Consider the following 26,636-nt stretch of genomic DNA (forward strand, 5'->3'; position numbering starts at 1 on the left):
TATTAGCAGAAAGGGGAAAGAAGGGTAAAATCATAAGATTGATACTCACAAGGGGAATCGAAAAGGACAAAACACACGGTACCCTAGTATGGCCATAACAAACATGTTCTGCTTTACTTCTTCATTATTAGCTTAAAGCTTCTTCCACATTCAGATCATGCTCCAGTAGTTTCATTTAGACAGATTGCTGTCAAACACAATACACATGAGATTCTGGGTTTCCATGCTGGATTCATAACCAACCATGCCAACACAAACACCAACATACAGGTACAAAAGGAAAAGGATATTTGCATTGCAGTGTGATATCTATAAAGATAATGGTGTAAAATAGAGTGAGATTCATGCACTAATACTACAAAAGCAGAAACAAAAACATAATGTCATGTACTCGAACAGTTTGAGTATCTAGCAGCTTCAGAATGAATCTTAAACATAAATACATCCACCTAAAACTGTAAACCAGAAATGGGAAAACACTCAGCACTGACAAAAATCCAACCTTTTTCCAAAACCAAATCTCCAAACTCTAATCTTTTCCAAGTACTATCAAAACTCAAGAATAACCACTCACTCAAAAAACATTGAATTGCTAGTATGATTTGATTAAAACTCATAAAAGTAAAAAACCCCATATTCTCATTTTCCCTCTACAAATCAAAATCCAGCTCATCATATCAAAACTTGCCAAAAACTGTAACAAAATAATACTAGCAACAACAAAAACAATAAAAAAAAAATTATCTTTGACATCATCATAGGCATCTTAATCTAATTTAATCAGAACTAAAGGTGCTGTGACATTTTCTCATTTCCACCTAAAGTAAAAAATCCGAACCCACCATATCAAAACTTACAAACCCCCCCCCAAAAAAAAAAAAAAAGAAGAAGAAAATCACATTAATATCATAAACAACAACAACCCACAACAATTCAATTCAAAAACTACAACAACTACCCACTAAGGAATTGGCCTAGGTGGAGGAGGCAACATCAAACTGTGAGTACCATTACCACCGCTACCCTCTCCAGCTCTTCTCACAATAAACGGATGCTGCAGCAACTGATTGGCAGTAAACCTCCTCGCCGGCTCCCTCTGCAAACAACAAGCAATAAAATCCCTAAACTCCATGGACGCAGTAGCCGGTGCTTCCGGTGGCTGTGACATGCAAATTGCACACATTAAGCTTGCCCAGTCACCTTGTCTCCCTACCCCAAATGGAAACCTCCCTAAATAGAACTCCAAAATGCTAACCCCTAAACTCCATATATCCCCTGCATACCCATCATACATTCCTTTATTCAAATCAGTATTTATCCTTTCTGGGCTCATGTAAGCAATTGTGCCCACTGAGCTATTGCAAGGATCCATTGTCTGTGCTAATATTCTACTAACCCCAAAATCAGCTATCTTAACATTGTTTTTAGAGTTAATTAAGAGATTACTGGGCTTAATATCTCTGTGCACAATTTTCCTTTTATGCAAGTATGCGATGCCGTTTAATATCTGTCGTGCCACGTCGGATAGATATCCCTCGTGGTTTATGTGGGTCCCTTCTAACGAGCCGCCGTCCATGAACTCTAGAAGGACCTGGATCTCACCGTTGTGATCGAACATGTCGTGGCATTTAACGACGTTAGGGTGGTTAACGTCGCGAAGGATCTCGATCTCACGGCAGATCGAGTTCCGTACGGAGTCTTCGTGGTTGCCGTAGATGACTTTCAGAGCGTAGAGGCGGTTCGTTGGACGGTGGACGACTTTGTAGACGGTGCCTCCGCTGCCTCTTCCGATTCGGTTTATTCGATCGAGTTCAGAGAAACTAAGTTGAGCACGAGCTGAGGAGGAGGAGGAGTTTGAGCCGCCGGAGTTGGGTGGAAGAGGGAGGGGTACGGCGAGCTGAGGGTCACGTTGAGGGAGAGGTAGTTTTAGGTCAGGGCGGCGACGCGGTCTGCTGTTGTTGGTGTGACGATTGGTGGAGGGAAGGGGTTGTGGTGGTGGTGGTTGAACTGGTTTCATAACTCAGTGAGTTTAATCGAATTGGACGAGATGGGGAATTTTGATAGAGAGAAGAGATACGGGAAGGAAAGGGAAATCCTTTGGTCTGTGAGAGGGAGAGAGGGGGAGGGATTTGTAAAGGAGGGAAGGAATCGGGATTTTAAAGGGAGGGTCGTGTCACGCGCTTTTAAGGAGAGTGGGAGGCAAGAGCCAATGAGAGTTAAGATGGATCCAGCGAGGAAGGATCGAAGTAAGGGCGGAAGTACCGTAAATGGGGGTGAGGGATAGGGTTTTATATACCGTTTGTACTTTGTAGCGCTTATTTTTTTAAATGGTTTTTATTTAAAAACTAAAATTAATAAATTTATTTTTAATAATGATATAAATATATATATATATATAATAAAAAAATAATAATTTTATCTTAATTAGTTATTGGTGAACACACTAGGTGTCTCATGAAAATTTAAAATTTTTTTGGGAAGTTTGAATCCTAATTTAAAAGATTTATTTATTTTAGATATTAATATTGTTTACAATTGATTATTAAATTTGATATATTAAATTTATACGGTAAACTTGTTAGATCGAGTTGAACTTCAATTGAGTTTTAATTTAAATTAATTTTTATATTACTTAAATTAAATTTAAAGAATTTTATAAATTAATGTTTTATTTGAATAACTTGATTAAACATGTCATGTTAACACTAGAAAATATTTAAAAAATATATATTAAAATAATATTATTTTAAATAATTTTAATAGTAGAAAGGAGAATTTTAAATCCATCTAAACTCTACATCAACTGTGATTTTATGGATGTGTTTTCTCTGCTTTAGTAAATAAATTGTGTAATTAAGAGAATTGTGCTGCAGATACCAAAAATTAAATTTTTTTTAAATTTGTCTCTAGCGAGTTAAAACCCAAGGGGGTCTAACAACTATATTAATAATATGATTTTATGGATGTCTTTTCTCTGTTTACGAATATTATTAGATTTGTTTCTCTGTTTACGGAAGAAATTGTGCAGTCAAGGGACTTCTCTACATATACCAAAAATCGAATATTATTAGATTTGTTTCACGTATAAATTTTATATAGGGTTTTTATTAGTTTTTAAAAATTTATATATTAAAATAATTCAAAATATATAAAAAAAATTATTTTTAAAATTAACGTATCAAAACAATCTAAAATATATATAAAAAATAATTTTTAATAAAAAAATAAATTTAAAAATACTGGTATAGTTACATTTTCAAACTTACTAAATATAAAAGGGATTAGAAAATTCAATTTCAGGTCTGAATTTATATCTATTCTAATTTAATATAAAAAGGTTATTTGAGCTATTGGCTCAATTAATACACTCTCATGTTCAATTAATTTATACGATAAAAAAACATAGAAATGTTCTTGAATAATTATCAAATAATCTTTTACTTATATTTATTTTGTTAGTAGTTATTTAATCTTATAATTTTAAAACTCAACCAAAATTGTATTATTTAAAAAAATCAAAATAATATTATTTTAATAAAAAAATAAAAAATTAATTGATTGTTAATTTAACTAGATGAATTTTATTTATTTATTTTTTCAACGAAACCATCGAAACCTCAAGTCAGCTGGATCCTATATTTACTAAAAAGCTAGGCCGGGTTTTAAATCAAATATTAAATCCTCCATCTCTTGAGAATTCAGGTTAACCGTAGTAGTGTTGTCTAGAAGGATACGAAAGACTAGTCGTTTTTTCTTCACGAGCATAACTATAAATAGCTTAAGTAAACAGCAAGAATGAGAAGGGCTGAATTGATCACGTGGCTTAATATTAAATTATACAGAGAGGTGTTGGGAGGTCAATTTTCTTGAGACGTGTTCCCGTCAATGAAAAATGGATTAATTTTATATCACAAAACAATGGACTGGGATTGAGACGATGGAATGTGGATTCTTGATTAAAAATAAAAATTGTAAAAAAAATTAGAAAAATTAATAACTGGTTCTAACCCTTTATCGTTCTTGATTAAATAAATAAATAAAAGTATCATTTTTTTCCCCTTGGAGTTTAAATTTCATCTCCAAGACTCTCCATGGCAGAGTACTCCAAGGCACAAGTGTTGAACGAGTAAAACTTCCTTGGAGTCAAAACAGGGCTCATATAATTTTATTCTGAGGAGATTTCATGGAAATTATCTGTTTAGAAAAAAAAAAAAAAAAAAAAGAAGGAATGAATTGAATTGACATGGACAAATGACTTTCATATTCAAACCTACCATCACCGTCAGAAAATTCAACTCTAAAAATGGGTTGAAAATTGAAATCGGTGTTCTATTTTGTTTTCAACATAATAATTATGGTTATAAAATCAGATTAATGATGTAATAATTAAAAACTTGGTCAATTTAAATCCTAAAAAAAAAATTGACTTGTGACTCAATTGATCTGACTAGATCGGATGTAGTTCCAATTAGAAACTTATTTGATTTTTTTATAAAAATAATATTATTTAAATATTTTAAAAAATAGATTAATTGAAGTTAAATTCCCCTTATAAAACCGGGTCATATTAATAACTATAAAAACAATAACACGCAGAAAAATTAGAAAGAAAGACCAAACAAGATCATTGGTGTTTTATTTATTTATTTATTTATCGTGTTTAGGTTACTCAGGTAAGCAAAGATTAATGATTCTTTCTGACTATATGTCAAGCTAGACAAGCAGGTCAATACAGATGACTACACGTTCTCTAAAATTTGTCAAAATGAATGCATGGTTTCTATTCTATGTCTTGTTATGTAAAACTCACGTTTATTTGACTTCTTGTTAGCGTTACACGTGATGACATTTTGGGTTCTGCATGGGATGGTTCTTAAGCATGTAGTCCCAAGTGTATCCTTTTGATTCAGTTAAAAAATTAATTAAAAGGTTACTTTCCATGATCCAGTTCAAGATTTAAATCTTGATAGCCATGTTATCTCCTTAAACAACTATTCTAGTGGAAATATAGTAATTAAATTTGATTCGGTTTAATAAGTTTGATTTAATTATTAAATTTAATTTAATTTAGCATATTTAATAAAGTAATCGGATGGTTTAGAAAAATATTTTAAATATTACCCCGACAAACTTTAATGCCTTGAAATGTTAATATAACGTGGTTGATCCGGTCAAATTCGAGTGATACTTAAAAAATATGATCTTTAAGAAATTAGATAAAAATAAAATAATATCATATATAAAGAAATGGTGACTCAAATTTACCCAGTAACCCAGACATTGGCATAGCAACCCAATAATCTGGACATAATGGGTCGAACTCTATGCTGGTCTGATTGCTATGATAATTGCTGTTTAGTTGTTAATGATGAGCAACATTCTTTTAATCAAAGGTTAATTAACACAAACTACCCTTTACACGACACCTCATTTGTATGATCGTCTAGGATTTTTGAAACTTTGGAGAATGAAGGTTATCTTTTTGTAGCCATAACTACCATATCCATGTACCTCTCAACTCTCAAGATCGCCAACTTTTTTCTTTGAGACATGTTAGCCCTACAAGCCGAATACACAAACCCTATCAATCACCTTTAAATCCGGGGTCCGTGTAAGAAATGACAGAAGCAACCATGATCACATTTCGACCTTGTAAAAAGGGGAATCCTTCAACAAGTTCCACTGAATCTTGGTCCATCCCATGCCCATGCGTGGTTGGCACTGGCAACGGTCGCCAAAAGATATTGAGCAGCCAACCAGGAACAGGTTGTGAATAGCTGCAAAAGATCCCAGTTCATAGCTCATCTGATAGCAGCAACCTACATATAGCATGTGTATTCATAGCAAAACACTAAAATTGAAAGCCATTTCTGTTGATCCCTTAGAATAGAGAAGTTTTTCTTGCCTTTTCAAAATCTACCCAGGCTGCCTTTGATCATCACCCTTAGACAACCACCCATCACACAGCCACCTCAACACTAACTATAATGTAGGTTTTGTTAATGCGATGCAAATGTATCTTTGTAAGAATATGTTTTGTATCAATTTGATACTTTTTAATAAACACCGGTGAAATGCATTACTAAACACAAAAAAGCTCAAGTTAAGATTCCACTTGTTTTAGTGCCTGCTTTTGTGGTGTAACGCGTGTTCCCAAACAAGCCCCTTGGTACCGTAACTTAAATAAGAAATAACAAAACCAAACCAAACCTTGAACTTGGCAACATCTTTATGTCTCTGGGTCCCACAGGCTTCACATATCAGTGCCATTGGCTGCAATAATATCAACTCTTCAGAGTTCAGAAAGCAATTCACAGTTTCACACGCACATGCTGTCCACAAACACGCGCGCGCACAGAGGTCATCTATTGAAAGTTTCAAGTTTCTTAAAACACTGCCTGGCACAATGCAATAGAGATGGTGACAATTAAAGGACAGGTTCATGAAGAAATGCAGATGAAAAAATGCATTAGTTTGACCTTCAACTGAAAAGAAAAGTCAATTATTATTTATGAAAAACTTAACCTGATTCAATAGAGTACAGGTATTACACTGCCATGTTGGATGGTCACCTATTGATTCCTGACCACTCATGGATGTCATGGGTGAAGTTTGGGCAGATATGCCTTCGGAACTCACGGAAGTACTTGAGCCTTCAGGACGTCCAACATTTCCTTCGATGGAAGTTACACTATCTGAAGACTTGGAACCACACCACAGGTCATCGTGCAATCTCCTTTCAGCAGCCATGGCAGCAGCTTGTATTGGACTGAGCGCAGCCTTAATATTGTTGTCACCACCTACATGTTTAGGACCTGATGGCAAGAGAGTATCACGTCGTGCTCTGTTCTCTGCGGCAGCAAAGCAGACAGTGGGGGTTTACAGGAGAACCCACCCAACCGTCTCCCAGGAAGACCAAATCCTTGCCCGGTTCCAGTTATTCCTTTAGCCATCAGTTCCTCACATTCCTACAGAAACACACAGATTGTATTACACCACAACAAAAATGTCTATTCTAATATACAGTTAGCAGCGGCAAGGATGAACATAGCAGCCGGCTGTTTGATTGAGGATTCCACTTTAACAAAATGCAAGAAGAAATGCATGTGCTCGGTGAATCATCATATGGCAGAGACTTGTAATAACTGGTAACATGATTTGGAATGCAAGTAAATGGGCAAAAACAAACTCCATGCGAGGGTAGCAGAAATGGAATCTCTTTAGTCATTCACAAAACTGCAATATGTCATAGCACCAAACTTTAAAAGTGGCTTGATTAAATCAATTGAAATAAAAATAAGTAACAGGAAGAAAAAGGCTAGCAAATGATCCAAAGCATCCATGACATCCAGAAAATCCAAAATATAGGAACATCAAAATTTGATTTATCTTTGTTTTTCATCATCATCTGAATATATGGGAGGTTTGACAAGTTTAACGTTCAACGAACAAGGTGAAAATCACGAGTTGAATATAATACATGGCATCACCCGCGCAATCACCTTTCTTATCCCCAAATTGATAGTGGATGTGCCTTTACATCTAAGTACGAATTATGCACTCGTATTTTTTCTACAAAGTTATTTCTGGTAGTTCATTATCCATAAGAACACCAATTTCTTAGATATAGATTCCAGCTATATTGAAGAGGAAAAAAAAATACAAGAACAAAAGATTTTGGTACATTTCAGCTTTCCTTCTTCATAGGTGGCGCAAGTCCAAAGACAGTTACTTTGCAAGGATGTGTTCATTGTGCCCCCCCCCCCCCCCCCTTTTTCCTGTTTGAATAACCTTGTCAATGTACTGGACATCCATGCTCAAGTAGAAGAGATTTTTCTTCTCCAATAATTTAGATACTTTAACCATTACAAATACAGGGCACTTATCCAAATCCCAATCTAAATTATTGCCCCATACCTATAATTACATTCCACGTGATGAAGAACCATCTATTAGCGACGCATGAGTTTCTTGTCATGATCTAACTCAAGGAAAAAAAAACACCTTCACTTGTGCTTTGATATGACCAATTACAGAATCGAAACCATTGCCAGTATAACAAGTTCCTAACGTTCTACTGTAATTTATCATTATCAGCGCATATTCATCAATATGCAATTCTAATTTCTAGCTATAAAATAGAGCACATCAGAAGATCAGAGCAAGGCTGAAGCAAAAATTCGGGATTTCTCAGGCTGTGTCACTGTGTTTCTAATTTGGAAAGTGTAGCGTTAATTCAACCGGTTAGTTGTTATTTAAGTATATGATCACACAACAATAACATAATACCTGCCATTTATGATACCATGCTTGAACATCCAATCCAAAAACTTAAGTTAATGGATTGGGAGGTCACACAGAATATAAAGCCATACCAAGATTCACAAGACAATCATGAGATCCGCAATGAACTTTGCATCATTACAATACTCAAGTAATAATCAAGAAAACAATTAGAATCAGCACATGCACCCGAGCTTGATACACAACAACAGTTGGAATTGCCAAGTAACTAGTAAGGAAGAATAATCAACAATTAGGAAAACAAATCAATTCTACAGTTCACGGTGCAAAAAGCCAGACCTTTGTTTTGAGTTTCTCAAATCACCATTTCTTTCCCTCGTGTAAGTAATGGGTGTTTCTAAGATAACAGGCCAGTGTTTATAGCAAATTCACTCCCTTTTTTGCAACTTCAGTCCTAAAAGTTCTTTATACTTGAGGAAATCATTGTCTTGTATATGGATTACAACCACGTTTAAAAAGGCAAGTTTTTAGATATTTTGCACATTTCAACTTTCTTCCTGGACAGGAGATACGAGTCAAACATCTTGGAAGGCTGATTACTAACACAGATATGTTCATTGTTCTATTTACATAGCACTATCAACAGATTGGATATCCAACTACAGCTGAGTGTTTTTCTTCATGTTTTAGATACTGTCACAAATATTTTGCACAAGGGCTCCCCACAAATGATTCAATCTAGATAACCATCTCATTACCAACAAGTAGAATTACTCGGGATGGACTGCTGTCAGTCAGTAATGCGTAAGTTTATAGTCGTAGCACACTCTAAGCCTCTAACTCAAAATTGAAAAACTTCAATAGCATTTTAACGAGAATAATTATGCAATTGAAACTACATTTTGACGTGGAACAAAATATGGAATTACTAAGGACTTTGCAATCATTGCACTACTAAACAGCAATCAGCAATCAGCGAAACATGTCAACATAATGTTGAGTGAGAATTCAATACCATGACAAAAAAATTAATTTCCTTTCTAATTTCATCAAGAAGGTTGTAAAAATCAGAATTATGAGGGCCATACTCATTATGAGGGCCACTCGTTATTTGTCCTCCTCAATCTCAAATTGACCTCTGCACCTCCTCCTATATTCAACCCCGTTAGAGCAGGGTTTACAGGACTGCATTTTAAACACCAAAAAACAAAAAAAAAAAAAAAACAAACCAGATAAAAACATCAAGTATTTAGACCAGAAAACATAAAAAGATTGAATTTTTACTAAACTGACCAGAATTCAGACAGGACTTTGACTTTCCATTTGCGTTTTTTCATGATGGGTTGTACTTGTTTTGCTACCTTTTCGAGAACTTTCTTTGCATCTTCCTCTCCAACCATTTTCAGGGGTTCGATTTCCCATACTTTGTTGAGGTCATTAAGCTCCATGTCTCTGTGTGTGATTGTGCTTTGAGGTCTGGTTCAATAGAAAGGTAAGTATTTTTGGTGCTAGTAGTGACGAGGGAGAGCCAATGAGAGTTAGGTTTTTGTAAAGGTTAAGTCTTGGGCTTCAAGTCAGCAACTTTTTGTCAATTATCAGCCACAGCCACTGGAGAGGGAAAGCAGTGGAAGGAGGGATCTTGATTATATGTGAAATACCTAAAACAGTCCTGGTCTTAGCCTAGTTCAAAGTTCTACTTGGAGGGATAAGTTAGTAAAGCAATAAAAAGGAAAATTTTGATTATGAGTGAAGAGGACATTAGCAATTTAAATACCCAGTATTAAGCATTTTAAAGTTTTAATTAATTTGTTTTTTGGAAAATACACCACTGCTTCACTTTTATAATCTTAAGAAAATAAAAGAAAAACATTGATTTTGGTCTATGTATTTTTTAAAGTTTTTTTTTATTATTGTTTTTAATTTCTAGCATTGTTCTTGATCAATTGATTTGATGATAGTTAAAGAAAACTTGGTATGAATGGCAATCAACTGAAATGATGATGATCTCACATTTAATTCATTCTATGCAATAACTTACTCTCTTATGTTATCATTATTGAAACTCCAACATTAAAAATTTATTGTAAGAAAATTATTAGTGTTTTGCTAATATATCAATTTTGAATGAATATTTTAGACAAAGTGTATGAGAGGGTTAAAAAACATTTTTTTATTGTTAAAAATAAAAAAAATATTAATATCAGTGAATTTAAAATCACATTTCTATCTAATTTCTCAAGAAAAATTTAATATTATTTAATTTAAACTTCATCTATTTATTAAAACTTAGAACTTAAATAATACTAAATTTAACTTAAAAAATATCTAAAGAATATTATTTTAGTTTATAAATTTTATTTAAAATATTTAAATAACAATATTTTAAATTGATTTATATCAATTCAAATTAAATCTTTTAAATTGTGATGCCTTGAATCGATCATGAACTATTCTAAATTTTATAATTATACTTGTGATTAAGAGCAAGGAGTAAATAGTTCCTCAAAGAAACACAAGCTAAAATTAACTTACAAAAAATTCCAATCACTAATGATAGTTATATCCAATCATTTTTCTTAATCAAATTGAAACCCACATGATCAACATCATAGAAGATTGCTTAAAATACACCTCATCGTACACAATCATAATACAAAAAACACTGTAACCTTCTCCTCTTAACTGAATCACACTGCCTTTCTCCCTGGTTCTCTCATTTTCCCTCTCTTTCTCTCTCGTTCAAGAAAGGCCAAAAAAACCCTCTAGCATCCAAGAAACATCACGAAAACACAAAAATAGAGAAACCCTTTTGCTTTTTCTTGGTAAACATTGTGTTCTCGGTGCCTTTTTTTTTTCACCTGTATGCAAGACCAGTCCCTCAAACAGGTCAGTTCCTACGTTACTCGATATAAATCTCCTTTGTTTCTTTATCAATGGCTGAAACTAATAGAAATATTGATTTTTTTCTTGTTTGGTTTCTGATAAAATGCAAGAAAACAAGATAACAAATGGTTGGAATTGTAGAAAGTTTGATTCCTTTCGCTTATTTTTCTCGGAAACCGAACAGAGGCCTTGCTTTCTTTGTTAAGCTGTAATGTAAGCAGTGAATTTTTTTTAGTATAAAGCTTCTTCTTCTGCTAATGTTTCTTGGAAAAGAAATTGTGGATTCTGTTGTGTTTATGTTTTGTTTCAATGTTTCTGTATTCCAATCCTCAATTCAAGAACAAATGGTTGGCTGCTGATACAATGCTAGAAAATTGGTTGGAATTTTAGCATTAATTGCAATGATACATTGATTACCTGTGTTTAATCTATCACATTATGCGTAATTAATGATCAGAATTTTCTATTTCTGTCATTGATTTTTTTTTTTTCCTGTTAGCAGAGTAATTGACTTGATTTATGTCAGTTAAAACCTTGAAATGGAGGTCTAATACTGCCTTTTGGTGCTTGTTGAATGTCTTCACAGACCCAAATTATTTCAAGTTTGTGTTAAATGCCACTGAATTTCCATCAGAGGACCACTATGATTAAATTGTTGTTGGAGAAGGCACCACTGGTTGCCCATTGGCAGCAACAGTGTCACAGTCGTATAGAGTTCTTTTACCTGAACGTGGTGGCGTTCCTTTAGGAAAATCCAATTTGATGAGACAAGATGGCTTCTTGTCAACACTAAATGATGTGGATACCTTCGATTCACCTGCCCAAGCCTTCACATAAGCGGATGGTGTCCCTAATGCAAGAGGTCGGATTCTCGGTGGCAGCAGTGCCATAAATGCTGGATTTTATAGCCGAGCTGGCCAAGCTTTCTTTCTGGAATCAGGTGTGGGTCAGGACCTCAATGTTGTGAATCAGTCCTATGAATGGGTTGAGAAGGCAATTGTGTTAGGCCAGACCTTAGGAACTGGCAATCCGTCGTTAGAGATGGACTTTTGGAGGCTGGGATTGAACCATATACCGGTTTCAATCTAGAGCATGTGGTTGGCACAAAGATTGGCGGCTCAACCTTTGACAGTTCAGGGAGGAGACACAGCACTGCTGATCTTCTTAACTATGCAAATGCAGCCAATACTCAAGTTGCTGTTTATGCAAGTGTGGGAGGAATCCTGCTGGCATTCACTTCTCAATATCCAAGGTCTCGGGTGTCAGCTATTTGAGTGGTTTATCGTGATAAGAGAGGATGATATCACCATGCGATGGTGCGTGAAAAAGGTGATGCTATCTGCTGGTGCCATTGGGAGTCCACAGTTACTTCTTTTAAGTGGCATTGGTCAAAGGTCTTACCTTTCTTCTATGGGGATTCCAGTGGCTTACCATCTTCCATATGTGGACCCATACCTCTATGATAATCCTCGCAATGGGATCTCAACTGTGACTCCAACGCCACTGGAGCATTCACTTATTCAGGTGGTTGGTATTTCTGAGGTGGGAGCTTATCTTGCAGCAGCTTCAACAGTTAACCCCTTTGCATCCCCTGCCCGAGGTGTTTTTATTAGGACACCTTTACATCTCACAGTGGCCACCCTTATGGAGGAAATTGTTGGGCTGCTCTCAATTGGGTCACTAGGGCTGGTTTCCACAGATGTTAGAGTGAATCCAATTGTGCGCGTCAATTACTTCTCCAATCCTGCGGGTGTAGAAATGTGTGTGAATGGCACGCGCAAGATTTGGGATGTGCTGAAGAGTGGATCTATGTAAGCTTCATGTTCTGGGAATATGGAGCTCGAAATTTCCAGTTTGTGGCGCCTGCATTGCCTGTAGACCATTCTCATTTTATTCAGATTGCTGACTTTTGTCACTAGACTGTTAGCACCATATGGCATTACCATGGGGGATGTGTTGTGGGAAAGGTGGTTGATCGTGATTACCATCTAATTGGTGTTGGTGCACTTCGAGTTGTTGATGGCTCGACATTGACCGTGTCGCCAGGGACCAATCCCCAGGCCACTCTAATGAAGCTTGAGAGGTAATTGTTTGCTTTTATCACTGTCCTCAGTAGTTACCTTCGGGTTTTAGTGAAAGAAACTCTTATTTTGGTTTATTCTGACATATATCCTGGGCAAAAGATAATCAGGGAGAGAGGATGACATTTTATTGATTCATTTTCCTAAGCTGAGCAGCCAGTTTCTGCCTCTGTGATCTACCGGGTTTTCTTTTTAGCTATGAAGTCCCTGTAGATACAATGGATATTATTACTAAACCAGCGATCGCAGGTGTGTGGGAGGTTTTTTTACTTTTCATGTAAACCATAGTGTAATAGAATTATCTGTTTGAAGCTGGTCTAGTTCTTGACTGAACTCTTCAATAAAAGAAATGTTGATCGGCAACTGAGCTGTGGAAATTAACATGAGCAATGAACAAGTCCTTAAAGATATAACCAATGGTTTGGAAAACATTTCTTGAAGATATAACCACAATCTCTTCAAACCGAGACAGCAGACAACGATCTTATCTTTTACTGTGTAATATCCATGAAGGAGAATGCAAGTAGTGATGATCTTATATATATATATATTTTTTGTTTTAAAATGATATAAATTTATTTTAAAATTATCTCAAAATTTTTTTTTTTTTCATTTTTTCATTTTCGTCCCTTCAAACAAGTATATTTTTATTTTTCTATATACAGTTTTTCTATTCTGAAATACTAAATCAAAAACATGTTTTTAAGCTCAAATTGAAAATCGAGTGGAGTACAAAAAACGTTTTTTTGGGGTGTCCAACATTTTAGGTGAAATCACGAGGGAGGACCCCATGAGAGGTACAAAGGGCAAGTGATGGAACAAGAGTAGGTGAGGAGGAGCACCCAGACCACACATGCCTCAAGCTATGGCTTGAGTAATTTTGAATTAAGATGACCCGGGATCTAACAAGCCGCGAATTGTTGACCCGAACTTATAATTTAAAATAGTGATATGGTATATATCAATTAATGATATTTTTAATAAACATGAGGAATCAAATAAAATTAATTTTTTGGGATAGAGGGAATATATATATTTAATTAAATCCCTCATGCATTAGACCGATCAATTTCTTATGCCTCGGAATTAAATTCCTTCACTTGTCATTATCTTGGAATGGAGATCTATTACGTTTCAATTGGTGAAGCAATTAAATATTGAGATAAATTAATAAAAAAGGAAGGGATGGATGGATCTACCTCGAAGGTGGATGGATAATGGTGTGATTCTCTGTTTCTCTATCATTCATTCATAACAAGGTTAAAACCATGACCTTCCAATTTAAGCCATGTAACTCAATAAAAAAAATCGTGTCCAAGAAAATAGATTACTCACTACTGTTCAAGAATTGTTTAATTCTTTGTTGTAGCTTCTTTTTTGGTTATTTACACTAATTACAACAAAACTAACCCCTAATTGGGATTCAAAATCTCTATTAAAAGAAGTTAAAAACTTCTCAGCAAGAGCACACAACCCTCTCAAACACAAAAATCCCCACCACCATTATGGCTTCTTCCACCACCAAACCAATCTTCACTCCTCCATCCACCACAACCTCCTCCTCCTCCTCACAACCACCAACAAGATCTTCTCTTCTTTCCTTCCTCCGTAACACCTCCTCCACACCAATCTCCCTAAAGCTCTCTCATTCCCATCCTTCTTTTCGTTCCTTGTCCATCAAGAATGCAACAAAAACAATAGAATCAGCCGAAACATCACCAGTGTCCAAGGTTGGAGGGAAAGACACGATCAACTCTCAAGAAACAAAACCAACAGTCCTGGTCTCCGAGAAACTTGGAGAAGCTGGTCTTGAACTCTTGCGTAACTTCGGTGATGTAGACTGTTCTTATGATCTCTCACAAGAAGATCTTTGCAAGAAAATCGCATCATGTGATGCACTGATTGTTAGAAGTGGTACTAAGGTCACTCGACAGGTTTTTGAGGCTGCAAAAGGGAAGTTGAAGGTTGTAGGAAGGGCTGGTGTTGGCATCGACAACGTAGATCTACAAGCTGCCACAGAATTTGGTTGCTTGGTGGTCAATGCACCTACTGCTAACACTGTTGCTGCTGCTGAACATGGGATCGCCTTGCTTGCTTCCATGGCTAGAAATGTTGCCCAGGCTGACGCCTCCATGAAAGCTGGTACGGTACATATCGTTTTTTTCCCATTTTTTGTTGCGGAAAAGTAATTATATTCACTGTATTATTTCAGAATTATAGCCTTAAATATCATAGAACAGTAATTTGTTTTTAAAAAATTAAACCTTTTTTTATTCTGGCATATTAAATCTCGTTATTTCAAATACTGAGTGAGATTAATGCTGTTGCCAAACAATTTTACTTGTCAAGTAATAAGAATACTAGCTAGGCGAGTGTTGCGTCCTGAATATTTTACAATTCCTTAAATAAATCTAAACAAACTAGTAAATTTGAAAATAAAAAAAATAATAATATAAATTCTAAATAAATTAGGGAATTCAAAAGTGAAAAGGAGAAATAACAAAATTAGCCCGGTGAACATTTTTCAAATTTAATTAATTTGAAGATCTTTTGAACATGGCTACTTATAATAAACTAACTATCTTAAAGAACTGGAACAGTAAAATCTTTAGAAAAGATAATTAATCTCATCACCTTGTATAATCCATTTCTATTCTTGAACGTAGCTATATCTCATAGTTCATAATTAAGAATTAGTTACGACAAATATACAAATGACTGATCAAATCACTTACATCATCTAATTTTATTTTTTTGGTCATTTTATTTCAGATCTAGTGTTGAGGAAATTGAGCACAAATAAATTTAAAATCTTCGAACAGTAGTTTGTCATATACAGAAATGCGATTCTGATCCTGTGAGTGATAAATGTTACGTCAATATTTGCTCCAATGATTTTGTACAACATGGCGGGGTCGATTTTCATCTTTTTTCTACATGTGGGTGGTTGGGTCTTGAATTTATTATGCACATGTGATTTGTTGGTTTCCAAGAGGAAAAATATCACTGGTAGTCCAAGAGTTATATATATATATATATATAGAGTAGGATATAAAAAAACAAAAATTAACCAAGGAATTCATCTAGTTGTTACAACTTTGTTAAATGAAAATATTTATTATGGAAATTGAAGATGCTACAAGAAAATCTTAAAATGATAATGTTTTGGCGTCAACATGTGATGACAATTAGGATGAGAACTATGATTAACATAGGAAGAAACTGGCTAAAGAAATCAATGCAATTGTACAGGGCAATGGCAGAGAAATAAGTATGTTGGTGTTTCTCTGGTTGGGAAGACATTGGCGGTGATGGGGTTTGGGAAAGTTGGGTCTGAAGTGGCAAGACGTGCAAAAGGTTTGGGAATGGAAGTTATTACCCATGACCCATATGCCCCAGCTGACAGGGCCCGTGCCATTGGGGTAGAGGTGGTGTCCTTTGATGAGGCCATCTCCACCGCTGATTTCATCTCTCTTCATATGCCACTCACTCCGGCAACCAAAAAGGTATTCAATGATGACTCTTTTGCGAAGGTGAAGAAGGGAGTCCGAATCATCAATGTTGCTAGAGGTGGGGTTATTGATGAAGATGCTTTAGTCAGGGCTCTTGATAGTGGAAAAGTTGCTCAGGTGTGTCCAATGGTGGCCAATGATCCTTCCTTGTAAACTTGTCAATTTTGCTTTAAATTCTGGACATTTGTTTGATGTACTTATGCACACCATTAACTCCAACAGGCAGCACTGGATGTTTTCACAGAGGAACCTCCTCCAAAAGATAGCAAATTAGTGCAACATGAGAGAGTCACTGTCACACCTCATCTCGGAGCCAGCACAAAGGAAGCACAGGTATGATAGTGTACTAGCAGTGCTCAATGATGATTCCTATATATCTTGCAATCTGTAGCAGACATTGAATCTTATGATCGAATGTCATATTTTTCAGGAAGGTGTAGCTATCGAAATAGCAGAAGCTGTCGTCGGAGCCTTGAAAGGGGAACTTGCTGCGACTGCTGTGAATGCTCCTATGGTTCCTGCTGAGGTTTTGTCGGAATTAGCTCCTTATGTTGTGCTAGCTGAGAGGCTCGGTAGGCTAGCGGTGCAACTAGTGGCTGGAGGTAGTGGAATCAAGTCAGCGAAGGTGGTTTATAAATCAGCTCGAGACCCAGATGACTTGGACACGAGACTTCTCCGAGCCATGATAACGAAAGGCATCATTGAACCAATATCAGACTCATTTATCAACCTTGTAAATGCAGACTTCACCGCCAAGAAAAAAGGCCTCCGCATTAGCGAGGAACGTGAGGTTGTTGACGCATCCCCTGAGCTCCCAATTTTCTCAATCCAGTTACAACTATCCAATGTGGATTCTAAATTTGGAAGTGCTGCTTCAGGAGGAGGAGACATAAGCATTGAGGGTAAAGTGAAAAACGGTATACCTCATTTGACACGGGTAGGATCATTCAGCGTTGATGTGAGCCTGGAAGGAAATCTCATCCTGTGTAGGCAGGTTGATCAGCCTGGCATGATTGGCCAGGTTGGAAACATACTTGGTGAGCAAAATGTAAATGTGAGCTTCATGAGCGTGGGGAGAACTGTCAGGAGGAGAAACGCCATTATGGCAATTGGTGTGGATGAAGAACCCAGCCTGGAATCTCTGAAAAAAATCGGTGAAGTACCCGCCATCGAAGAGTTTGTGTTCCTCAAGCTGTAGAGAAATCTAATAAAAGTGCGATGTCAGTAATCCAAAGTGGTATTGGTTTCCTAAAGCAGCCGTGAATTCAGAACAAAATAAAAACTGGTTGCCATAAAAGGGCAATCACCTCTGCCTCTTCATGCTCGACCATCTATAGCAGTATGCAAGCATCTTAGCAGTGTTGTTATTTTTGCCCCTAAGGGGAGAAGTATCTTTGCACTTGTTTTGACTGTTTCTGTTGTTGGTACTAGGAATTGCATATTTATTATGTTTGTATTCTACAAACTGTGCTAATTCTAGTCAATTCTGCTTGGTGAACTGCTTCTTTCCTTTCCTTTCCCCGAAGTTTTCAGCGCAGGAAAACTAGGTTAATATTTCCTCTGTTTGTTCCACATACAGCAGTAAAAGATGAAAATCAAGCCTCACCAACAAGCTAGGAAGTAAAAGTTCTTATAATTCTCTTAGCAATGCATTGCCTGATGCCTAGTTGTTGCGGTGAGTTCGAGCTACTAAATTACTAATCTTGATCCCGTAATAAATGCCTGTAACCGACCGGAAAACAATCATCTACGCATCCAACCACAGGTTGCGTAGGTGATAAAGCAACATCAATAAACATACTCAATAGGATCTGTAAGCAACATCAATACTCAAAACACAACTCCCAGCAGGCTGCATAAGCATAATCAAGCACCACTCTGTTTATAGATGAGATACATTTTAGAAGGAGAAAAAAAACTGTAGTGTGCTCTTTTTGCGTGTATACCCGTCTGCCTCTGCGTGTGAGAGAGCTGACATGCGAATTCATCATCAGGGTTATATTGTCCCCTTCAAGCAGGTTCCTCCCTGAAGAATCAAGATACAATTTTATTCATATCATGGCATTGTTTATGATGAGTGATGAAGTTAATGGAGCGCGCATTACACATTAAGGTGGTGAGAATGATTGTTTTGAATGAATTTTTAGCAATGTTTTTGTTTATTATTAAATTAATACTTCAAATATTAATTTAAAATAAAAAATAAAATAAAATAACTTTTTTAAAAAATATTTCTAAACACAAACTATTTTTATTCAATAAACCAAACTAATTCGCTAGGTTTATTTTTATAAAATTTCAATACCAATATTTTTACAATGGATACTCAGTGGCCAAATTTGGTCTATGAGAGCGGCTCCAACGAAGCAGGCAAATGAAGAAGCAATTGTACTTTGCCTTTTATTTTTTTACTTTTTGCATTTCAACAGAAGAGGCAAATCAATAGCCAAAATAGCTTTTTGCTTTCTTAACAGCCATTTCTACATTTAACTGTAGAAATGGCCAAAATGGCCAACGACTATTTTTATAGCCATTGGCCAACAACTCTTTTTTTTTTTCTTAACATAGAAAATTTTGTCTATAAATACATGAAGAAAAAACTTGTAGTTTTAAATTTTTGTATTGTGGCTCACCCTTCTTTCAAATTTTAAAAAACAAGAATCAATTATTCTCCGGTTAGTTATTAACATCGGTTGTGTTAATTAGCTGAAATTAAAAGGTATGCTTTTTTAAAAGCTTTTTCTATTTTCGTTTTAATATCTCTTAATTTTTTAGACCTTTTGTTGTTAATTTAATATTTGTGATGAGTTTTATTTCTTTATTATTTTATGTTTTTAATATGGGTTAAGGAAGACAATTTTTATTTATGTTGTTATCTTTGATAAAATTGAGAGAAATTAACAATGGTAGTTGATATTGATAAAAAGATAGAGTTGCATATTTAAAATTTATTTTTGATTGTCTGTTTTAATTTGAGGTCAATTATATTTTGTCTTCTTGAAAATGCAATTAAACCAATATATCGATTCTTTTTTAGTTCCAAAAAATGGTTAAATTGTTATGTTAGAACAAGTAGAAGGCAATGGTTATTATTAATTCGCATGTATGAAAACTACAAAATTGTTAGACATTGAATGTGAGCTTCTTTTACACTCTTTTATAAGGTTTTAACTTGAGTTTTTTTTTTTTAATGTAGATGGATTCAAATTTTCCAAGCTCTTTTACCAACTTTCTTATGAGTGAGTCAGAAGATATTTTCTCTCAACCAAGTGATTCTAATTAATTAATTGATGACTTAACATGCTCGAATTTAAATGCCCATTTGGCAAAAAAATCAAAAAGAAGTAAAAATTTCTCACAAGAGGAGGATTGTTTACTTGTCTCTGCATGGCTAAATACAAGCAAGGATCCAATTACAAGAGTTGATCAACAAACAAAATAGTTCTAGACTCGCGTACATGCTTACTTTGTAAAGAATGGAAGAAACTTGAATAATCGTTCACAAATAAGCATTTCAAGTAGATGACAAGAAATAAATAGAGAAGTAGGTAAATTTGTTGGATTTGTTACTCAAATTGAAAATCGTTAGCAAAGTGGAATGACCGAGGAATCAAGGGTAATGTTAATATTCATTTCTATGTTGAATTGTTTAACATATATTTTAACATTATTTAATTAATTTACTTTTTTACCAGATTAATGATGCTCGGCAAATGTATGCTTCTTGCGTTGGCAAACGATTTCAACTAGAACATTGTTGGGTTATCTTAAGAAAAAAACCCAAATGGCAATTTGAGTGTGCAAATCAACATCAAAGGTCAAATAAGAAGAAAAAAAAAGGTCATGCCAATGCAAGTCCGGCTTCATCAACTCCATTTACCCCTGATTCTTTTAGTTTAGGAGAAGATAGTGAACCATTGATTTATCAAGATAGACCAATCGGTTAGAAGGCTGCAAAGGAACGACTTAAACGTAGACAAGGAAAAGATAAAGTTGGGGATGCAACTGTAACGAATCTGTTACAACAATTCAGGGATACTCTAGTTGAAATTGAGGATCAGAAGAAACAAGACAGAAAAATCATGTTAGAGCAACAAGCCATGTTGATTCAACAAAGTCAAGAGAAACAAGAATTGGACAGGATTGAGAAAGAAGAAGAAATTATGAAAATGGATATTTCTAATTTGGATCCAATTTCTGCAGCGTATTTTCAAAATAGAAAGTTAGAAATTATGCAAAAGAAGGGTTTTGATTTTTAATTAACTTTGATTGATTTATTGTAATGTAATGTATTTTTAATTAAATATGTAGAAAATTCTTGGTTATTTTAAATACATTGTTATGAAATTGATATCAATTTGTAATACTTTTATAAGTTTGAATTTGAATTTACTTTTAAAAAATTAAATTTTTAACAATAACATATAAAACTTAAAATTAAAAATATTCATATAAATAAATTTTAAATTTAATTTTAAATTATATTTTTTAACTTTTATATTACTTCATTAATTTTATATTACTTTTATAAATTACTCATATTAATTATATAATTAATAACATCATAATTATATTATATATAAAATATCTAAATTAGTTATATAATTATATTAAAATTAATTTAATATGAAATATATTAAAATATAAATAGCTTTTCTAAATAGTTTTTTATCATTGGAATACATATAATACAAAAAGCAATATTTATACTATTTAAAAAGTTATTTTCTTCATTTGGCTATTTAAAATGGCACTCTCATCGGAGATGCTCTGAGTGTGGCAAAAACGTGGCGGGGGGTTTACCTTTGTAAGAAAATAAGAAAAACATGCTAAAAGAAAGCTGTCGTAAAAGGAAATAGAAAAGAGGGCCTAAATAGGAAGGGAAGGGCACAATCTACAAATAAATAAACATTCAGGGCATTTAACGAAATATAACTTTACACATATACGCGCATTACTGAAAGAACCCGCACCTTTATTGACCTCCTTCCCCGCGTTCCTTCGCTCTCCGTCACTGGTGGTTCTAGGGTTTTTATCGAGCACCACCAACACCAACTAACATGGCGGGAACAGGAATCCACCCATACCACCAGCAATGGCCGCCAGCACAAGCTCCTCCACCACCACCACCCTCCGCCCCGGGCGCTCCTCCTCCTCCCGTCCATCACGCCCCACCTCCCGTCCTCGTCGATAACTCCAATCGCGGCCCTCCCACTCACGATGAGGTAATGCAGACCAATCTGCCAATCAATTGATTTTAATCCTGATTTTTGTGCCCTAGAAAATAAAATTGGGGAAAACAAAACTGACCCGAGCTTACGATGTTGTTTTGTTAGGTTCGAACAATATTTATAACGGGATTCCCTGACGATGTGAAGGAGAGAGAATTGCAGAATTTGCTGAGATGGTTGCCTGGTTATGAGGCTTCACAAGTTAATTATAAAGGAGAGAAAGCTATGGGTTTTGCTCTTTTTTCGTGTGCCCAGCATGCTATTGCTGCTAAAGATGCTCTCCAGGTCAATAGTCTCAAAATATTATTTGATTTCTTGATTTTTTATTGTTTCTGCTGAAGTTTTTTTTTTTCTTTTTGGATTTTTAGGACATGGTTTTTGATGCGGATACTAAGTCTGTGTTGCATACAGAGATGGCTAAGAAAAATCTCTTTGTTAAAAGAGGTGAGGTTCTGATACAGCTTGAGTTGATATTTTTTGTTCTGTTTGTTTCGTGGTCACAGAATTTGAAACTTAAAAAGTTTTAAAAAAGTTTTCAATTGATGAAAAGCTTTAGTATCGTGATACTTCCGGGTCTTGGATTGGACTTAGAAAGGTATCTGTGATTTGCTACTGTAGTTTGTTTTCATAAAGTCTGAACCAAGATTAGAATGGTAATGCTTGCTAGGTTTAATTTATCAAAAAAGAGTGGGCTTGACATTGATACACTTGCAATGCAATGGGGATCTGGGATTTGGATGAGTCCTAGCTGGAACCTCATAAATGTCCTTGGGGAATGGAATTGTGGAACTAACTTGACGAAATTTTCTTTGTAACTGCTTAAAACTGTCATTTCCATAAGGATGCTTGATTGGTGGATTTTAAACCCTGGGCTTTGACTTCCAGATGGATGGATCATGGATGACTTCCTTGATCTGCAGTGTCTTCAATAGTCATGTCATGACAGCACATGCGCATATCAAAACATGCATACGGTGTTGAAACCTGCGAAAAGCTTGAATTGGAGGTTTTAGTTATGCCTGTAATCAGCATCACTGTGTCCTGTTTTTTTGTATTTAATTTTTTTGATTGCTGGTTGTTGGTTTGCAATCATGTTGATGAGTTGAATTGACAATGTCTCAACATTGCTGTAGGTTTGTTATGTATTGCTGATATTTTGTTAATCTACAGGAATAGTTGCTGATTCTAATGCTTATGATCAAAGCAAACGTTTGCGAACTGGTGGTGATTATTCCCACACTACTTATACTAGTCCATCTCCATTTCACCCTCCTCCTCCTGTTTGGGGACCGCATGGGTAAGAATTTCTCTTTCTAGTGAATGTTGAGTTTGTAAACTGTGTTAGAGTGAACAAACTTTATACAGAAACTAGTGTTGTTGTGTTTCATAAATCATGTAGATTCAGGTAGCATTATGGTGTTTCTTTTTAAAGGATATGTTCTATTGTTAACATTGCATGCTCGCTTTAGGTACATGACTCCAGCTCCACCCCCATATGATCCATATGGAGGTTATACCGTTCCTCAAGTACCAATGCCTCCGCCTGCTCCTATCCCAGCTCCTAGCAGCTATGTGCCAGTTCAGGTGATGCCCACATGTGGCATTTCTCATCTTGTGTGCTTATTTACACAAAATGGTTGATCATATTTCATTAAAGATACGTATCTTTCTTAATTTCCAAATGAACACTGTTCCTTAAAATACTTTACTCCATCTGATCAAACGACTTTTTCTCAGCAATTTCTTGTGTTACTAAAGGTGTAATGCATATACCTATTTCAATTCTAATTCACCAGAAACTCATGGATTTAGGGTATTCCACATTAGAAATCTCATGTTTCCATGGTAGAATGAATAAGAAAATTGTAGTCAAATTCCTTGATTAATGATTGCATGTTTACTAAGTTGTTTGTTTTTGTTTTTTCCCTTGATAATTAATGTAGAATACAAAAGATAACCCTCCTTGCAATACTCTATTTATTGGCAATCTTGGAGAGAATATCAATGAGGATGAATTGAGGGGTCTATTCAGCGTGTAAGAGTGTCTTCTCTTGGCCAGTTTTCTGAGTTACATTTAAAGAGCCCTATTTTGTAAAGAATCATTTGGTTCGTTTTATACCTTTTTGCATGCAGGCAACCTGGTTTTAAGCAAATGAAGGTTCTGAGACAAGAAAGGCATACTGTTTGCTTTATTGAGTTTGAAGTAAGTCACCTGCTATTCATCAATGCAGATGTTCTCTGACCTTGAATTATTATTATTATTATTATTTATATATTATGATGGGAATGCTTCAGTTATTTCTATAAATGCTTAAAGTTTGTTGTGAATCTTTGCAGGATGTGAACAGTGCAACAAATGTGCACCATACTTTGCAGGGTGCTGTTATTCCGAGTTCTGGATCTGTTGGAATGCGGATACAATATCCTTTTAGATTTGTTGGCTTTTATATTTTATACACTCTGCCTTTTCTTATATTCTATCTATATATTCTCAAATTAAAACATGTATTTATGTCTCAAACATTACATTTCAAGTGATCTAAACATTTGGTTCAGCATGTCATAGATGTGGTGGCTCAAAAAGTTCTCTTTTTACTCTCTCATGCATTAACTTTGTGTGTGTCATATGCTAAGCCATGTATAATTGCTCTGTAAAATGAAACAACAACTGAAGTCATTATGATATTGTTGTGGATTCTATCAAGGGAAGTTATTAATAATGAGTAATGGGGCTGCATCTGATTATGTATTTTGCTTGTTAGTTTTCTTTGTTACTTTCATAATTCAGTAATGTACCTGTTTTTCTTGACTTCAACCTACATATTCGAAGAACCCATTTGGGAAAAGGAAGGATGGGATCCACCACGTTGCTTCTCCTAGTGCCAATGGAGCCCCACCACCAATTACCTATCAGTAGCTTGAAGGGGATGTACTCTGATCTTTTGCTCCGAGAAATTCATGATAGGATGCATCTTGCAGCTGTTGCATGCATCCATTTCATCATCAATATCGGCATTAGCATCCCTTCTCACGTGAATGAATGCACGTACTGCTATCATGAACACACCATATGCTCATGTTATACTATTTTGTTCAGGACATGCATTTGTCAGCAGCATGTGTTGTTGCGTTGCGTGGATAACTTTATAGTTCTGATATGTTTACCATTTGTAGCAAGTGTTGCATGGCAGCTGTTTTTTGGATTTGTGTGCTTTTCATATTCTATTCATATCTGCATCTATATTAAGTACGCTTATCTCTTTAGACATCTTGTGTACGAAGTTCCCTACACTAGGTTCAATTATATCACATTATTTGACATGACATCCAGAGGAAATTCAGTGTACATTTCATGACACCAGTTTAACAAGACCATTCACACTATATGAATCATGTATTATTTCTCATGACATTCAAAGGAAATTAAGAGATACATTTTATTACACGAGCTCAACAAGGCAAGATCATGTATTCTTAAACATTTTCATTACACGAGTTTAACCAGGAAAATGCACACCATCAATCATGTATTCTTAACCATTACCACTAACATTTTGACTACTACCTCTGACGGTGTTTGTAAGTGAATATTCCACCCATCAGCTTGAGCAAAACATACTCAATGATTTAGCATCTAGGTTATTCAAAGCATAATAATGTGAAGAGTGTAGGGAAATACATGCCCTTGTGATTTATATGCAGGATTTTACAAACCACAAAATGACAAGCTTCCAGTCATCTGAGGATGTCAAGTGCCTGCAGCTGTTTTTAATATGAGGTAATTTTACTTGTTTCGGGAAGAGTGGTGGGTAAATATCATCTGGATGTGAAATTGACAGCTTTTGAAGAGATTGTCTTTTGGATTATTTCAACTGAAGGGAACTTGAGAGATGTAAGGGTGGAGCTTGAGAATGCAATGACAAGGAAACTCTTTCAGCTCACTTCAGACTGCGCACATTCCATAATTATGCCAGTGCTTGTGTTGAATTTTTTGAGTCATCCTTGATGGATTTTTTTGGGCGATTAAATAGATTGATATAGGGAAAATGTTGGTCTGAGAAGAGAAGAGATATATACCAAAGTACACTAGTTATTTTTTATTGGTGCTCTACTGCTTAGAGTTTTAATGGCTGCCTTGATTTCTCAACCTTCGATCACATTATCCTTCACTTGACCTTTTTGATGGTACTATCACGGTTTTTTGATGTGTTAATGTAGTCCTGGTCTTCGTCTCTGTATCTGTTTCGACCATGCAGCTTGTGTGATTTGTGCATTAGCTCAAGCTTATAAAGAAAGGCTCAGCGATGAATAGGGCAGATAATTGGCATGTAGATTATGACAAATTGTTAGGTAGTGATCTTTGATTTACTTGTGCGTCTATTTTAGTTTAGGGAAAACCATTACTCGAAACTTTATCAAATTGCTTCTTGAATCGAATGGGTGAGGATGGTTCATCAAATTATATCATCTCACTGTGTAAGACATGGAGTCATTTCTTGGGATTTTCATGACGTGTAAAATCGTTGGAAGGTGGATCAAAATGCAAACCTTTCCAGTTTCAGCTTCGAGGAAATGGGAACTCTTTTTATGAACGCAGAAAGAAATGTTTCATCTTTCAAGTGCCGATGCACCAGGCAAAAGATTCTCGAAAACTTGAAGACAATTGTTACTGATTCATTGCTTGC

The 26,636-nt window shown here is 35.3% G+C and overlaps 4 protein-coding genes and 1 long non-coding RNA gene across 6 annotated transcripts; 3 read left to right on the forward strand and 2 right to left on the reverse strand.

Annotated features, from left to right (window-relative positions):
• Positions 1-655: 655 nt before the first annotated feature.
• Positions 656-2,148, reverse strand: LOC118060171 (mitogen-activated protein kinase kinase 5). Its single transcript, XM_035073336.2, has one exon. The coding sequence runs from the start codon at positions 2,015-2,017 to the stop codon at positions 962-964; it is 1,056 nt and encodes a 351-aa protein (XP_034929227.1). The 5' UTR covers positions 2,018-2,148; the 3' UTR covers positions 656-961.
• Positions 2,149-5,185: 3,037 nt separating this feature from the next.
• LOC140956019 (uncharacterized) lies at positions 5,186-9,837 on the reverse strand. 2 transcript variants are annotated; one of them, XR_012170954.1, is made up of 4 exons: positions 9,538-9,837; positions 9,333-9,429; positions 6,573-6,968; positions 5,186-6,273 (listed from the first exon to the last, which is right to left on the reverse strand). It is a non-coding gene; the product is annotated as an uncharacterized lncRNA (long non-coding RNA). The 2 variants fall into 2 exon arrangements; XR_012170955.1 differs by having other exon boundaries at positions 6,526-6,968.
• A 1,689-nt stretch (positions 9,838-11,526) lies between these two features.
• LOC118059813 ((R)-mandelonitrile lyase-like) lies at positions 11,527-13,677 on the forward strand. Its single transcript, XM_035072777.2, is given in 4 exon segments — positions 11,527-12,127; positions 12,130-12,460; positions 12,462-12,937; positions 12,940-13,677. Coding segments are annotated over 4 exon segments (1,563 nt in total). The 5' UTR covers positions 11,527-11,646; the 3' UTR covers positions 13,215-13,677.
• Positions 13,678-14,554: 877 nt separating this feature from the next.
• Positions 14,555-18,218, forward strand: LOC118060172 (D-3-phosphoglycerate dehydrogenase 2, chloroplastic). The gene is made up of 4 exons (XM_035073338.2): positions 14,555-15,350; positions 16,461-16,837; positions 16,943-17,053; positions 17,151-18,218. Exons 1-4 carry the CDS (start codon positions 14,714-14,716, stop codon positions 17,916-17,918), a joined length of 1,893 nt encoding a protein of 630 aa, XP_034929229.1. The 5' UTR covers positions 14,555-14,713; the 3' UTR covers positions 17,919-18,218.
• Positions 18,219-21,662: 3,444 nt separating this feature from the next.
• LOC118060173 (uncharacterized) lies at positions 21,663-26,098 on the forward strand. The gene is made up of 9 exons (XM_035073339.2): positions 21,663-21,945; positions 22,057-22,236; positions 22,320-22,395; positions 23,122-23,248; positions 23,421-23,535; positions 23,895-23,986; positions 24,085-24,154; positions 24,289-24,371; positions 24,772-26,098. The coding sequence occupies exons 1-9, from the start codon at positions 21,781-21,783 to the stop codon at positions 24,866-24,868; spliced, it is 1,005 nt and encodes a 334-aa protein (XP_034929230.1). The 5' UTR covers positions 21,663-21,780; the 3' UTR covers positions 24,869-26,098.
• Positions 26,099-26,636: the final 538 nt, after the last annotated feature.

The sequence above is a fragment of the Populus alba genome, chromosome 10 (assembly GCF_005239225.2).
Source record: "Populus alba chromosome 10, ASM523922v2, whole genome shotgun sequence".
NCBI classification, from domain to species: domain Eukaryota; kingdom Viridiplantae; phylum Streptophyta; class Magnoliopsida; order Malpighiales; family Salicaceae; genus Populus; species Populus alba.